Here is a 17,311-nt window from a genome sequence, read left to right as displayed (position 1 = left end):
AGAATTGATTACCTGTTATGTTGCATTGAGATATCTGGACTATTGATCGGTAAGATTAAGGTACTCAGGCCTCCCCCACCCCCCAAGTCCACAGCATGGAAAGAGGGAGAGGCAACAAATAGCACTAAGTAAGGACTACTTTGTTATTGTTGTCACCCTCCATGTAGCACACGGCAGTTACTTTTTAATTTAAAATCAATGACAGTCTGAAAGGCAGCCCTGTTCCATCAGCATAAATGAACCATTCGTCTTTGCAAAGAGCAACACTTTGATCAGTAGCCAAGGTGAGCGTGAGATTTTTTTTTCTCTTCTTCATAAAGCAAAGACTTCGGCATCAGATACTATAAAAAATATGGTCTGAGCTTGGGGAAAAAGGCCTTTGTAAGTAACATTTTTTAGATAAGAAAAAACCAACATAGGCAGACATACTTGAAGGCCAAAAATGTCCTCAAGGTGGACAGCAGCAGAAAAGAGAAATGGTGTAGGAAGCTTAATAAAGGTGTACACAGAAGAAAGCATTTTTTTCAAAACTTGGAAAAAAGATTCAGTTAAAAATGTGAAAATTTAAAATGCCAAATATAGCTATGTTCAGATAACATGGTTTGAAATAATTAGGGTCTCGTGACTTTAAAGAAACACTCCCTGTGATTTTTTGAAGTACATTTTTCTTGATGTAAAATTCTGTTCTCTGTTTGACTTCTGGGTCACTTTTTGTTCTGTCTTTTGCAGGCTTTTACAGGTCTCTCCAGAGCATATACCATGAGTTTTAACTCTGGTGAGTTGAAGGAAACATCCTCCTAAAAACTATAGGTTTGTGAAAGTAAGCCATCATATACAGAGAAACAGTATTTTTAGGGAATGTCCTTCTTTACATTGTATTTAAGTCAAATTACTATATTTCCGTGCACATATGCAACTTCTTGCATCATGATTTAGCAAAAGTCTAAAATGCTTGGTTGTATAAGCACTGTAATATTATTACCTATACTGGGATCATTCATGGCCACTAAACTTAACAAGGTTGAAGTTCTTTTTACTCTCTCTCTGTGTGTGATTTCAGGGTGTCTAGATGATTTATGAAAAAAAAGAGTAACATCTGATTCTACAAATATTGCTATTTTATCAGAGCCAGAGAAACCCACCCCAACACCCAGAAATCAAAGGCTTCAGACATATTTAGAAAGACAACCACAGGACTAGACAGATAGACAGGTAAAACGCTGGGGACCTAGACATTAGAAATATATATTTGCTGTCATGTTCTGACATCTCTATTTCAAGTATATTGCTTTGTGTGTTTGTGGAAGTTACTTTTTATGACAGCAACAAATGATGCATAAGAAACAGGTGAAATGTTCATTGTTTTTCCATGTTGTTTCCAGGGGCCAGTTACATGAAATTGTAGAAGAACTAATGTGTATTGTTTAAATCCAAGAGCTGGAGAAAAGACATAAGCTTTAAGGATAAGTATAAAATTATTTGTAGAGGTGGAACACTGGATGAATAATGATGCACTGAAATGGGGCATACTGTACAGAATGCCAACATACTGACATATACCCTTATTAAATCACTGAGAAGTTATCTGATCTTCTTCCCATTCTTTTATCCCTAACATATTGATACCAGAATTCTGAATGGGAATTTATATAAAGTAAAATAATGATAATAATAATGCTTTAATAAAATTTCATAAAATGTAACACATTATATTTACTTTGAATCAAGCACTGTGATTTGTCTGTTGTCAATGGGGAAAGTGTTGTGAACTACTGAAGCAATCTAAAACAAATAAAAGTGAAGAAAACAAATGTGTTATTTTGCAGATATGTTGAAACATGAAATAAAATAAATAGTTATTTAATAATTATGCTACATTACTGAAAGCTTTTTTTTTGTGCTAGGTCTATGATCAGCAGATCACAGATCAAAATACGGAAGTGCTGTCTTATAATCCTGTTTTTAATGTTTTTAATCTATTATGGTAAAATGTATTAAACATAATATAAAGGTTTAAACTTGACATACTTCTGAAAATTGTAATGCACAGTTACTATTTATTTGCTGAATTTAAGAGATTGAAAAAATAAGTTTGTTTGCTGCAGAGGTTGTGTTAACTTCTTTTCACTTAGAAAATCAACAAAACATGTACAGTAATTTGGCCAGGGGTGCCCAAACTTTTGCATACAACTGTATACTCTAGGTAAATATAATGATAGTGTAAATGCAAAAGATTTCCATGGCACATACTGTACACACCACTTTTACTGTAGATTTTAAATGGTAAGATGAATTGTTGATTCATTGAGCAAAATTACTATCTACTAAAATCTACATAAAGAGCTATTATATAATTAATACAAGGACAGCGCAAGTTATAATCATGTCCCATCTGAGTAATGAAGATCAAATGGCTGTTACTGAGTACATCATTAGAATGACTGTACAGTAGCTTACTGTCTGCATGAAAATGATCAACATGCTTGGATACACTAATATACATTTTCCACCTAGTTAAGGTACAGTACTTAATTATGATGGTGTGGTATCACAAAGTGTCAGCAATCTCTTTTCTTTTTGTATTAAAGGAAAATACTGTGGCATAGAAGACTGATACATCTATACTAAGAGGACTGATTCTAGAGACTGGCTGCGTGGCATGATATCTTGTCATATACAACTACCAAGAAATTACAATGATTTTGAATACAAATATGCAAAGTTTAGATTTTAAATTAACTGTTCAGACAAAGTTGTGTAAATGTATATTACACTGCATTCTCCATCAGAGGATAGAGATAATTATGACACATTTTCGGTTCTTGAATGAATTATTCTGAAGAAAATGAAACAAAATACACATTCTGATTCTGCTATTTAATAAGTAAAGTGGCACATGAAACAGAATAAATGGAAAATGATGTGCTGTCGAGTGGCAGGAACTCTTTTGCCGTGTAAGTAGGATCGCAACATAAAGAGATAAAATATTTTAAATACAGATTTCATTGGTAATTGAAATCTGAACCAAAGTATAAAACATGGACACAATGGAAAAAATTACCAGCACAAATGTTCAAATATGGCCATATCATGTGATGTACTTGTGCATTACCAATGGGTCTATGCTAACCCTAACAATGACAGAGGTGCTCAGGGACATCAGAGTATTTTGTGAAGTGCACAAATGTGGTTTCTACAAAACACTGTCCTTTTTTAAAGCCAAACAATCTAACCTTTAAGGATCCACTCCAGCTGTCCCTGGTGAAACAATGTAATTCCAGTTCCATCACTCTAAGTATGCAGTGCTCTACACTGGGGAGTGAGAGGGCAGGAGAGCAATGCAGTTGTGCTCAGCACATAAGAAGCCCCTGTCTCTCATTTACAACTGGGGCTGAAACCAACCCTGAAGGTAAGGTTAAACACCTTGGCATCTACCAGAAATAAAATAAAATCAGCCAAGCACACGTTCAACAAACATCAAGTCATTCTATACGCACATTGTGGTGCAGACTAAAGGCAAGCCGAAATATTATTTCAAGAAATATTTAGACATGCAGTCAAACAACACAGCCTTTCTGTAGAATTTATATAAAAAAGTATGGGCATGTCTGACCCTTAATTAGCCATTAGGTCAGCAATATGTTTCTTCCAATTTATATACAGTAACAAAGAATCACCACTGGCAGCAATGTTTTTTTTTGCCATCCTTTCAGTTTGCTACAATCTTGCTACAAGCCAGTATATATAAATAGTTTGTAGATATCTCTCTTGAAAGACCTGGTATTTAGAAAAAAAAAGCTAAGACTGTATTGCCTGAAAACTTGGCTTTTGATGCAGTGGTGACAGGGACTGAAGCTACTAATGTCAATTGGGATAATGTTGAAAGAACGACAACAGGTACTTGCTCCCCAGTCTGACTGGTTGTGCATACCGAGGCCTGTCAGTGTATCAGGCCTACTCACAGCCACCCTCTGGTCATAAGCTCTTCCCTAGCAGATTCAGATGAGCTGAGGAGACAAACAGATGTGACTATGGTTCCTGGCGTTTGGCAAGAACACTCATTGTCAAGGAGAAACATATAGGCCTGGACAGGGCATCAGCTGTACAACAGTGCAGGAGCCCTGCGAGTGTCAAAACAGCAGAAAGTTACAATGAGCAAAAGAGCCAAGGAAAGCCAGACTAGTGTGATCACATACTGGCCAGCCAAAAAAACCCTGCTGTCAGAACCTATTAAAACCCAAAGGGGAAACTGGAAATGCACAACAAGGAAAAACCGAGTGAAGCTAAGTGACTGCAGAACGATCATAAACACGCATTTAGTTTGTGACTTCATCTGTTATGGCCTTAGATCCAATTTATATGACCAGGGTATGAGAAACAACCTCTCCCTTGCAGCTCAGCACTGCAGGGCATTGTCCTGTAGTGATATTAATGAGAGCGTGGAGATTTTCACAAAGTTATCTGAAAAATGCAATCCTCATACCCCACTTACAATGAATAGAAAAAAAATCCTTATCGAAATACACTTAGGAAAAGACAAATGTACAGTGTTATTTACTATCAAGTCTGCAAGTTCTTTAGATTTTCTAAGTAAACAGTAGCAAAAGGTAAGTGTAATGTGTATTCACACAATAGTAACTCAGATTTTTACCTTTGGAAAGTGCATCAGTCTTTAATGACTTAGATCACAGCAGTCTTGAAAAAGTTACTTAGTTTTTTAGCTTGACACTTGTCTTGAAGGCAGGCAAAGACTGTCAGTACAGAAATCCAGTTTCAGGAATGTTACATTTTGCCACACTAGACCGTCACAGAGTTTCATTAATCTTTATCATGAGACCAAGAGCACAGATTGTGACCCTTGAACTCCTTATCTTCCTTATACCTCAATACATATTTTGAATGTCTTTTCACTTACTGCACTGCAATTCTCAAAAACAAAAATAATTTAAAGTTTCTTCTGCCTCATTTTACACCCAATGTCAAAAGCCAGCTAAATTGTTTTTTTTCAAGATTCATGCTATATTTTAGTTCTTTACATTGTGATGTTTATTTTCATTTTGTTAGCATACTTAAGAAGGTCATGTAAATAAAAAAGGCACTTATAAAATCTTTTTTTAGGGTGTGTTGTCATGGTAAATACACAAAAATGATGGAAATGCGCTCTTATTTTCTCCAGACAATCAACAGATATTGGTATATTGAGGGGAATCTGTCTCACAAGAACAGACCAGTCTGCCCACACCTTCTGAAAACATGGCAATGTATCTCATGAATGATCCTATTTTGTGTATTTTTATTAAAAAAACCCAGTCAGTTTTCCATTGGGAAACACAAACACAGAATATGCAATAAGCCAAGTGAAAAATATTCTATCAAATACAGAATAAACAACTTATTTCTGTAGAATTACAACTACAATGTACTACTTCATGCCATATTACAGCGTATAATGTTGGATTGCTCTGAATGAATAAAACATTTGATCTGACAAGACTTTACAAATTTAAGAAATCCTTGTATTTAAAATGTCTTTAAATAACCGGCACTGAACGTATTTTATTCCCGTTCTTCTATGGCATATCCTGAAGTACGTACTAATGTACAGTACGTGCGACCTAGTGGATGTTATGCCAAATATAGTAATCTGTGAGAATAATATGAACTAATATTAAGGACACTGGTGAAAATAATGAAAAAGGAATATGAAGAGGAGAAATTTGAAACTGATATTCTGTGGCCTCTAAATAAAATGTCCAACAGGAATTTCTAGATCTGGATATGACATAGATGATTAACTGGATATTGTACAAGTATACAGAATATTTGTTCACACATATTATAGAATAAAAACCCTAAATAACTAAAGAAAGGAAAACAAAAAAATGGAAAACTAAATCATGTTATACAATTCAGGAACAGTATTTCACATTCACATTTCTTTGATTTCAAAGGATATTTTAAGACTGAGCATTTGCTGTCAATGGCCACCAGTGATTTACACCAATAGAATGTGTTATCCACAGTTCTATTTTTAATTCAATCACAATGTGTGTTTCCCTTGCAGCAGATAAAAAACAACCAACAGCTATATTTGCCTGAAGTGAATAATAAATGTAAACTTGGAAGCCCCATATTCTAATTTTACATGTTATTATGTAGTTCCACCTTTAAGACAAAAAGATTGTGCTAAATGTGTTGAGGCTGACGTGCCACTGGAAGCAAAAGTTCTCTTTATTCAAGATAAACAAGGGATGCTTTTCAAACAGCTACAGACACTTGGGGAAAAAGAAAGCTATCTGAAATCTGTGTACATCTTTGTCTCTTTTGAAGATCAAATAAAACAGAGCGGTAATTCCATTTGTCACTTCTGTGTAATAAAACACAGTGATTTGTATCAGTAGATGAACACCAAAGAGCTATTCAGATGTAAATTGCTCTTGCACTTTCTCTCATAGGCTAGCAGAAAAAATAAACTCCTGCCTTACATATAACAACAGTACCACAACTCCCAGTTACCTTTTCCATACAGATTAAAATATTATTGTCTGTTCCTCTGTTTCATACATTATTATTCAGTTATTTATTATTTTAACAAAGAAATACACATGAACACACATGTGGGTAAAAAAAGTAAACACTAAGCAATGATAGTCAAATAACCATCAAAGAATAGAAGTAATGTTCAGTTTTTGCACAGATCAAAGTTTAGAAGTATATTTTGATTTTACTTTACAAAATTGAAAAATAAAAAAGAGTGTAGTGTAAATTGCATTATGGAACTATTTTAATAGGAATCTTGATATTTCAGGATATAAATAATGCTTTAGTATTTGATTATAAAATTAAAATAATAATAAAATAATCAACAACTGCCAAAATAATATGTATACGTTAAATTATATATATATACAGTATAATAATATACTACTGTAGGTTCATAGCTTTTTGTACAAACTAGCCTACTTAGTACAGTGCCCCAAACTTTGATGCACGAGATAAGGTGACAGCTCTATCTTCACCACAGTCCCCAGTCAGTCAAGAAACCCCAAACAGCCATCTAAATAGACTCAGGGTTAATATAGTGCTGCTCTATACTATGATAAACTTATGATTTGTATCTCTAGCAGCACATCATCTATGATCCTGCTAAAATGCAGAGGAAATATTGACCTAGGCTGTAGATTATGATGAACCCTTACACATAAAGTGCTAGAAACATGTACATGAATCTACTTTAAATGTATTCTCATTTTTATTGTTCACTGTTGTTTTGTGTAGTACCTTACTTGTTGCTTATGATAATTCAATTTGTTCTGTTAACAACAAATTTAAAAGCTATTCAAATATAGTTAAATACATTTTATGAAAGCAAAGCTGCTGTAGCACTGCTCCTTCACAGTCCAAAATTAGATATCAATATATTAATACCAGAATTAACTTTAAATATTAAAGTAACAAACTACAGGCCTTTAGAAATTAGAATCCAATGCTCTTTACAGTTCCAAACAGCTATAGGTAGTTGTTTTATTAAATAATTTATAATATATTTGTTTAAAACTTGCAGGCATATAAAGATAACTTTCAATTTACAGCATGAGATGTACATGTTTTTAATATTAATTCTCATGATGGTTGTAAAAACCTTGTATTTTCTAATGTGTTCTTGATAGGGAAAGAACCACAAGAAATAGTTGCAACCATGAGAGCAAGAAAAAAAAAGTAACCAGAAACAGCAACACCCAAGTTCAATACAGCACAAGGTTATACAGCAGCTTTTAAAAAAAAGACCTCCATTCCTAATACAACATCAATAATAAATACTTAATAAAGATACACAAGAAAAGGACGATACAGTATTCACAGAGGGCGGAGGTAGAATAGCAAGATGGTATTTACCTGCTGGCAGTTTTTAATGAGCAGTTTTTCCTGTGCCCTCTGTCTGTTCGTGCATCCCACACAAGCTACAGAGAAACAAAGTCATCACAGTGTAAAGACATGACTGGTTCAGCTTCAAGGCTTCAGGAAATGATGTACCAACTTTGCAGGCGTATTTTTAAGTATCAGTGCCTGATACAAAGGGAATTAGTAGGTAACAGACATGATTTTTGCAGTTATTAAAACAGGCTTCTAACTGGACTTGATTCACAATTTGTCTTTTGATGTCCCATGCTTTAGTTTCAATAACTGCATGGATAACAGCATTCTCTTACTCTCAGTGCTCTGTTTTACATGTTGAAAGTATGCAACAAATTACACTTCAGCATTTCGAGGAAACACTCTACTACCAAAATAATATATTTAAAAGCAAAGAATGTAACAAATGTAAGGAATGTAACAAAAATCCAACTGTATTAGAGAGTGCAAAAAAAAATCATTTTTTACTAAGAATACACTTAAATGCCTCCTAACCCTTAAAACTCTTTTTTTCATTTGTAGAAAGACCAGATGAAAAACTGTCTTAAAGAAATTAATGACATCTTCAGCATTAGATTATATATGGTCAATGAATTGGTTTCTTCTTAGTAGCATTTTCTATTTTTCTTTAAGGAGTAAGCTTTCCAATATTATTATTTAATACAATCTAGAAAGAAGGAGAGCTGGCTTCTACTTTATATTAAAATCTCCTGTGAAAAACCATTGTTTCAGAATGGTTCACCATTCTTATACAGTAAATTAAATCCTTTGTGTTTTTATTTAAATCATGCAGAACATTCATAAGTCTGAATGCCTAACTAGTTTATACCACCTTTTAGCAGTGCATGATAGTTGGACATATTCCTAAAAATCAATAACAAAATATGTAGCTCTTTTTTACTTCTTTAATAGTACACATTAATAGTTTGCTTTTACACAATGCTTGTTTTCACACATTTAGTGGTGGACAGAAAATTCATCCAAAATCATTACATCATCAAGGGACGAAGAAACTCAGAAACTTTCCTTTAAAAGTGAGCATGGTGAGTAACTGAACACCAAGTGAAAGATGTGAACATTCATAGTTATCATCACCTCAACAAATAGAAAGATAATTTTAGTGTTATATTTAAATTCCCTTAAGTTGATACATTTAAAACTTTTTGAAAAAGTTTTTCAACTTGTGTACAGAGGAGAAAGGAGACAAGTGGCCGAGTGGTCAAAGAAAAGTGCATGTTTCCAAAAGGTTTCAGGTTGAAGTTGCTTATATGAGGTCTGTCAAACATAACATAAAACAAAAATCCTAGTCTAAGTGAAAGCATAGGCAGTTTTTGATATACACAGTATTTCACCCCTTTATCTGTGTAACACTAAAAAGTTACCAAAATAATCTATAGAAGGAGCAGGAAATATTAAAGCTCTACATCAGAAGAGTTGCTAGATGCTCTAAAATACATTGGTGCCTATCCTATAAAACATTTAGCATTCTTCAATTCAAAATGATTTTGAGAACATAAAGCTCACAGCCAAGATTCATATTGAATTTCTCTAATAAAAGAACTGAATTCAGGCCAGGTGGATGCAATGACCACACCAACAATCTGTTTCATTTTTTTTAAATTCTGTGGGTGAGTTAGGTACACACTTTGGACTGTTGTCATACTAAATTGCAGAGATACATTTTATTAGCCATAAACCACCAGGCATCATTTTAGACAGCACTATGTCTTATTGCATTGGTGCATTTAAGTTTCCTTCAATCATGCAAATGTTTCTAGTCCCTGAAGACCTGAAACATTCCCAAACAATGAAGAACCTTCCAACGAGTCAGACAGCTGGTCTGAACAACCGTTTTTTGTAGACACCTTTTGTTCTCTGTACTTTCCGCCTTTGGGGAAAAAAAATCATTTGTTGTTCAAATATCTGCAAGGACTTTCTGTTTACATTTTGGCCAAGCTATTTTATGTTTTTGAGAAGAGACTGTGATCTGCATCTTGTACAAGAACACTTTTATTGTCTCAAACTGACGTGTTTTTTAAGATATTTTTTCATTTAAATTTGTCAAAAAGCAGAATAATACAAAACTTGAACACCAGCTCTCCCTGAGATCAGACGTGAGATCAAAGAGCTATGTACTCCAAGCCCTATGGAGAAGAATTCAATCAGAGTTCAATTAAAAAATGTTAAGAGAGATCAGGATGCAATAATGCCAAAAGAGGGATGCTCCTAGTGCCTGCAGAGTCAGTACCCTTTTAGCTGTGGTCAGACCAACAGACCAGTTCTGATTCTGTACCTTTAGAAGCCAAGAATCGAATTATCATTCAACAAAAATGTTCTAGGTAAAAGCAAGGAACATCTCTGCTTGGAATATGGTATTTCTAAAAGGAGAAAACCATTTCTAAAACTTCACCATATGTCACACTCCTGAAACAAGGCACTAAGGCTGATCCTCTTATGATTGCATCTAAGAGGGGTCAAGAAATGTTTAGAGGCTCATGATCAGGATTTTTGGAAAATGAATGTATACAATCCCAAATATACATTTCTTCACCTGTAACATTCAAAACCCTATTCAAATGATTAGGTTCAAATGACCATTCAAGCTGATAAAGGTTTTTATGAAACTTCAAAAAGAAATACACAGAGGAAGCCCATCTTTTTATTTCGCTTCAGAAATGCAGTAGATAATGCACTGGGTATGTAGACAACCTATCCTCCAGGGTATATCATAAGCATGCACCGCAGAAAAGAGAAATACGTAAAAAAGAAAGAGACACCAGAAAGCTTATATTGAGACAGCAATCACTGCAATGAACAAAGATCATCCTCTTCAAAAACATTTGCTAGGATGTGGATTCCTATATACAAAGTGATTAAGGGAAAAGGAAATTACTTGCAAGGCATTTTTATTATTATGGAAGCTGGAATATCAATGATTATTCCATTCTTGGCTTTTTGCAGCAACAGAAACAGAACTGGTTTGTTGGTCAGACCACAAACTCATGCTGCATAGAAAGATTTTCTGAATCTTTCGATTAAACACAACTGTCCAAACAACAGTCTATAGTGTCTTGGAAACACTTTTATAAATTAAATCTTTAAGTCTACAATGAGAGAACAGATTTTATTTAAATGGATGCCAACATACAGGAGTGTAACCTTTAAACTAAAAGGCACTGATCCCCAAAATAATGAGTATAAATAAAATTTAAAGTGTGGCAAAGCTAGTAGATGATCTCTTTCACTGCAGAGTAGATTACTTAATATGTGGCACCTTCAATTTCCATATTAATTTAGAAATATTAGTAAGCAATGCACATCAAACAAACTAAAACAAGTAAAAAAAAACATTCATTTGTATTATGGAAGCACAAAGAGAAGAGGGGAAGTATGTCCATCAGCTCAAGTCAGCAAAAATCTGTTAGAGATATTACTGTATATCAAATTATGATCTCATGTAACAGAGTAAATTTCAGCACTAAAGTATGTGGAGATTTTGACTATCACAACTGGTAGCAAGCCAGCTTTTTTCATTACAAAATTTGCAGGCAATTGTACTGACTTAGCCCAATTAGATTTATAACTTGAAAGAGCACAGATATTAACAACAAATCAGTGGCAGGAGTATCAGTGTAGGACCAGAGGCCTAGTCACATGATATTAATGAATCCACACCCATATGATCTTAAAATGGGCACAAATATTCAAACCCAGGCCAATCAAATGAAAAATAGCACTGGGGCAAAATGTCATGTAAAGCCACAAGAGGTGGTGAATGTCACTGGTCATAAAATGCCCTTTGAGAAAGATTGTGTGGCCATGGTGCGCTATCTTGGCCATACAGGACTCCAACCACAGTGACAGCACCCTACAGTACCATGCAGCAAGGCACCAGAGATGGGGATGGGAATTTGTTGCTCCAGACTAATTTTCCAGTGCAGTGATACTTCTGCTTCTGGAAAGTTTCACAGGCAATATTTCTAGGTTTGTAATCAATCTGGAATTTAAAGGTAAAGAACAACAAACAAGGATCAACATCAATTTTTGCCAACTGCAGTTCTGAATGCATTAGTTGACTGTATAATAACTGTATGATACAAAACTTGTGTCTTTGAAAGAATGGAGGGAGGAGTAATTGAATAGTAGCACTTTCTTCAATTTGCAATTCTTAACGCATCACAGCTATTATAAGACACATTTCAGAAATTGCAAAGAGCTTATGTTTTGGACAGTGAAACAAGATAAATAAAAGAACAAGCTTTTAATATTAAGAGGACAATGGTTTACTACCTTATTTATTGATCTGTCATTCTATAGCATGCCTTACTAATTACATTACATTATAAAGGTAACAAAATAGAAATCAATACGTTTTTGTTTTAACGTTCAGCAAAGGCATGCAAAAATTGGTTTTCATTTACAAGAAAATTACAGATTTGTTTTAAAGAATCTACAAGTAATTCACAACTTTCAGTTTGCAGGTCTTAAGTCCCCATATGCAGGGTCTTAATGTCTTTGGAAAGCATCATAGCGAGCCCTTAACTGCTTTTAGGTTGATTTAGGTGCTTTCAAGGTAGGTATTTTAGGCATTTTGTACCATACTGTGAAATCCAGCTGACGCTCCCACAGATATCAAGCAAATAAAATAATCTTATTCAAGGTATTTGGTGAAATACTTTTTATTTGATAACAACACTTTAGAGTTCATCTTATTCACCATGAAATTATAACAATGTAACAATTTCCTAAATATACAAACATTTCACTCCAGTTGGAGAAAATCAAGCACAAATTATAATTCAACACGGAGACATCTTATCTGATGCATAAACAACAAGCATTTAGTTTTAACCAAATTGATCTTCAAAGATGGAAATATCAATGCATTCTATCTTCTGTCTACTACAGGACTATTGTCAACATAGGTGACACTTCATATTTGGACTTCCAAATGTCATTTATAATTACTTCATACATGCAATATTTCAAGAAAGTATTAAAAAAGTGTCTGAAATGAGATAAAAATCAACCTCTACTGCTGACTAATTGCATGTTAGTAACAAGGCCCTAAGGATTGACCAAAATGTGGACTGACTGGAAGGGGGCAAAACTGATCTGAGGAGGCTCAAAGAGAACAATATCTATTCACTAGCGTATTCTCTTCTCCACAACACAGAATTGCACCAGCAATTTTATGCTAGAGCTCACCGAATGTGCTCACATATGTGACCCTTAAAGAACCTAAAGGAGAGTGCATTCAAGGAAAAGAACAGTTCAGGGCACTGTACCCAAATCCACTGCAGCAGTGTTATTTGTTATGCAATTTTGTGAAAATAGTTGCAAAAATATGGAAGTACACTGGCAAATATTCATTTAGACAGAATCTACATTAACACAGTTCCTTACCTGACTGTGCTCCCTCCTAGCTCCAGAACTGAACCAAGAACTATAAAAGAAAAGACAAAATTATCCAGAGCACTATATTTATAGTCAACAAGTCTGGTGCTAGTATTCTGGCTTTTTGGGGTATTTAGTAAAACAGATATCCTCCTTAAACCCTGACATATAGTATGTCCCAGCTGATGAGTTTGATACCAGTAATACTTTCAGTGAATACTGAGCTAAATAAATAAAAAAAGAATTCTTTGATATTTTAAAGATGAATGCACTTTACTGAGTCTTCTCCTATTAAAAACACTTTTCTCAACTACGCTTCATAAATACAAGAGAACTGATGCTGATGGGAGAATTTTAAATAATAAGTAACTTTTATCATGAAGTATAGAATCACTTACAGTATTGACTTAATAACATCTAGACTACAAATTCCAAAAAAACATGTTTTTATACAATTGAGAATTAGCAAATGACTCCACTCTCTGCAATGTGTGTAAATTTTACTCCCTTGGTGTTTTTCTCCTTTTTTTGTTGATATTGTGCAGGTCAAAACAAAAACTGGTCAAATAAATGACTTATTCTGAAATATTTCATCTTAAATGACACCAGACAGTACTTTTCCTCTACTCAGGTTTAAATTCAGTTCACAGGCTCTCAGCAGTTAGGGAATCAAGAATACAAAACCAAGCTCATTTCCTCAAGTTCTTTCTGAGGCCTCATTAATCTAGCACCTCCTTTAGGAGGACCCAGATATCACCACAGGAAGCAATCTCATTGTTTTGGAGTGGAAGGATTAGCTATTTTGTTTCACGACCAAATTTGTGCACACATTCTAAGACAGAAACTTCACTTGAAGGTTCTTACAACCTTCACCTGATTGATCCTCACAATTCAACTTCTGAGACAGACAGGATGCCAGAGAAACATGAAAGATCAATTATTTAAAGAAGGTAACATTCATGGCACCTGCACCTTCCTTTCCAGCTGTTCTACACAAATTTTAACCCTGGTAATCTCCCCATTGACTACTATACCTTCCTCTTGCCCGGAAATTCTAGCATCCATCCATTCCAGCTCATCTAGAGCTGGAACCATCTCTGTCACTTAGCTGCTCACCATATATTATCTCTTAATCACTCTTCGCAAACCACTACTATCTTCCCCCCAATGGCTTCCTATTGCTGTACGCACCCACAGCTCTCTCTTTCCACTCTCTCAAACATTCTGCTATCTCAGTCTCTTATCTGTCTCTCTCAACCTTTCTGCACCCTGACTTCTACAACACTGTCTTCATTCATGATGGAAAGAACTACCCACAGAAATCTAGATCAGTTCCTGAGACCACCCTTCCGCACCAGCTTCAAATTCTTGTGCAAAGACAGCACTTGTGAACTCTCAGTTCCCTTTTACATTGTTAAGTAACCCTTAATTCTTTGACTGGTACAGTAATCTGCTATTTATAACCATGCATTATAAACATGGAGTACATACCTACATGGTGCTTATATTACTGTTTTTTATACACACTGATTATACAGGTCTTTATTTTGTTTGATGCAGCATTTGTTTTGCACTTCCAGGGTTAGGTGACATTTGCAAGGGTTAGGTGTCAACCAAACTGACATAATCCCTATACCATATTTATACAGTACATATGGTATGATTAAAAAATGTAAGTAGCCCCCTTAATATGATAATTAAAGTAACAATGAATTGTCTTTAAGTTAGTTAAAATATCATTTAACTTAAAATAACTAAAACAAAAAGTGATCAGAAACTTACTCAGCTAAAATAAACAACGTGAATCCCTCCTCTGCATCCACCCGATGCCTGCACTTTCTCTCTGTCTTCCCAGCTAATCCCTGCTCTGTGATGATGATGATACTTATTAATATACTATTCCATACACTAATACAGCGCTTCTCTTAACACTCCACTCAAAGCGCTTTACGGATAATGGGGTCTCCTCTCCATCGACACCAATGTGTAGCACTCACCTTGATTGCAATGATGCCAAAGTGTGCTAGTACACTCACCACACATCAGCTACCAGTGGGGAGATGAACAGAGCAATGAAGCCAGTTCATAGAAAGGGATTATTAGTATTGACTGGTAAAAGCCATGGGAAATTTGGGCAGGATATCGGGCTAACACCACTATATTTTTTGGTTTTATGCCTCATCCAAGGGATGGTGCCTTTTTTGTACGGTATAGTACATCACTGTACTAGGGCATTAGGATCCACACAGAGCGCAGGGTGAGCGCTCCCTACTGACGCCACTAACACCTCTTCCAGCAGCAACACAGGCTTTTCCAAGAGGTCTCCCATCCAGGTACTGACCAGGCACACACCTCCTTAGCTTCAGTTGGTTGCCAGTAGTGAGTTTCAGGGTGATATAGCTGCTGGCAAGATTAGCAAGCCCCAATGTAAAGACAAGGGCAATAAAACTGTCAGTGAGCCTGTAAAGCTGTCTCCAGCCTTCCAGTCCCCAAGCTGCTGACACAGAACTGTAAGCATTCGTTACAATACAAAAACAAGACCACACTCAGATGTGGATGCTGGGTACTGGGTCTCGGAAAGGGGGAAGGGAGAGGCTCATTCACCCGCTAGATTTGTCTCACTATCCAAGTGTATTGCCTGGCTAATTTGAAAGTTGCACTTAATAATCATCCTGCACTGCTCTTCTTCCATCCAAGACTCAATCAGACGGATGAAATTGCAAAAAAAATATGAATGTTAAATTCAAAGAAGTAGAGATCCTACTGTACTTGCATGATTGCATTCTTTATATTTACACATAATTTATATTATGTATATTTGGTAAATCTTCCCGTGTGAGGGCATCTGAAGGAAAAAAATAATAAAAAAATCATCATAATCATTCACTATCCCTTGGAATAGGAGGATGATTGTCTTCCATGAACACAAAAATGACTCATAAGGCCAATAACGGTTCCCTGGCAGATTGAGCTGGTGTTGTCTTAGGATATATCAGCAAGCGTCTACAAAATCCTTTCATGATGAGCTCTGTTAGATGATTTTGCTTTGCTTCCTCATTTTGATATCTTGGGGTTTCAATTTCCAAAAGAGCTGACAATGATGTTTTATTTCCTCAAATTTGCTTTTACTATATGCCAGCAGCATATCATTCTGCAACTCACAACTGGCAACCCACTGAAGCTAAGCAGGTGTGAGCCTGGTCAGTACCTGGATGGGAGACCTCCTGGGAAAAACTAAGGTTGCTGCTGGAAGAGGTGCTAGTGTGGCCAGCAGGGGGCACTCACCCTGTGGTCCATGTGGGTCCTAATGCCCCCAGTACAGTGACGGGGACACTATACTGTAAACAGGCACCGTCCTTCGGATGAGACGTAAAACCGAGGTCCTGACTCTCTGTGGTCATTAAAAATTCCAGGGCGTTTCTCGAAAAGAGTAGGGGTGTAACCCCGGCGTCCTGGCCAAATTTCCTATTGGCCCTTACCAATAATCCCCCTCTATGAATTGGCTTCATTACTCTGCTCTCCTCCTCACTGATAGCTGATGTGTGGTGAGCGTTCTGGCGCACTATGGCTGCCGTCGCATCATCCAGGTGGTGGAGGGGAGTCCCCATTACCTGTAAAGCGCTTTGAGTGGAGTGTCCAGAAAAGCGCTATATAAGTGTAAGCAATTATTATTATTATTATATATTTGAAATACTTCTCCTTTGGGGTGATTGCCTTGGGTGAGATGGAAAAAGAGAAGCTTCTTTGGAAGCCAAGAGTAGGACATCTGGATGACTTGACAAACCCAATGGAGGTATTAGTGGATGATCGTAGCTTTGATACTTGCCATACCACTTGATATGTAAAAGTATCTACTCTAACACTGGTGATTTGACTCCTTTTTTGAGTCCTTTGGATTGTTGGTATTTTGTCCATGTTGGCTCATCTCATTTAATGGGGGCATCTCACAGCTTTATATTCAAGCAAACTGGTTAGAAACAAATCAGTTTTGACACACTGT

At 35.7% G+C, this 17,311-nt stretch overlaps 1 protein-coding gene across 1 annotated transcript in view; it reads right to left on the bottom strand.

The window, feature by feature from the left end:
* The window catches only part of gpatch2 (G patch domain containing 2), a 97,420-nt gene that overhangs the window by 17,711 nt on the left and 62,398 nt on the right, over positions 1–17,311 (bottom strand). The window contains exons 7-8 of the mRNA XM_088909253.1: positions 13,321–13,360; positions 7,897–7,961 (exon numbers count right to left, since the gene is read on the bottom strand). Of these exons, the coding sequence (XP_088765379.1) occupies positions 7,897–7,961; positions 13,321–13,360 (105 nt within the window). The remainder of the gene's footprint in view (positions 1–7,896; positions 7,962–13,320; positions 13,361–17,311) is intronic.

This window comes from Atractosteus spatula, chromosome 2 (genome assembly GCF_055471065.1).
Source record: "Atractosteus spatula isolate fAtrSpa1 chromosome 2, fAtrSpa1.hap1, whole genome shotgun sequence".
Lineage (NCBI taxonomy): Eukaryota > Metazoa > Chordata > Actinopteri > Semionotiformes > Lepisosteidae > Atractosteus > Atractosteus spatula.
This window is presented reverse-complemented; position numbering and strand designations above follow the sequence as displayed.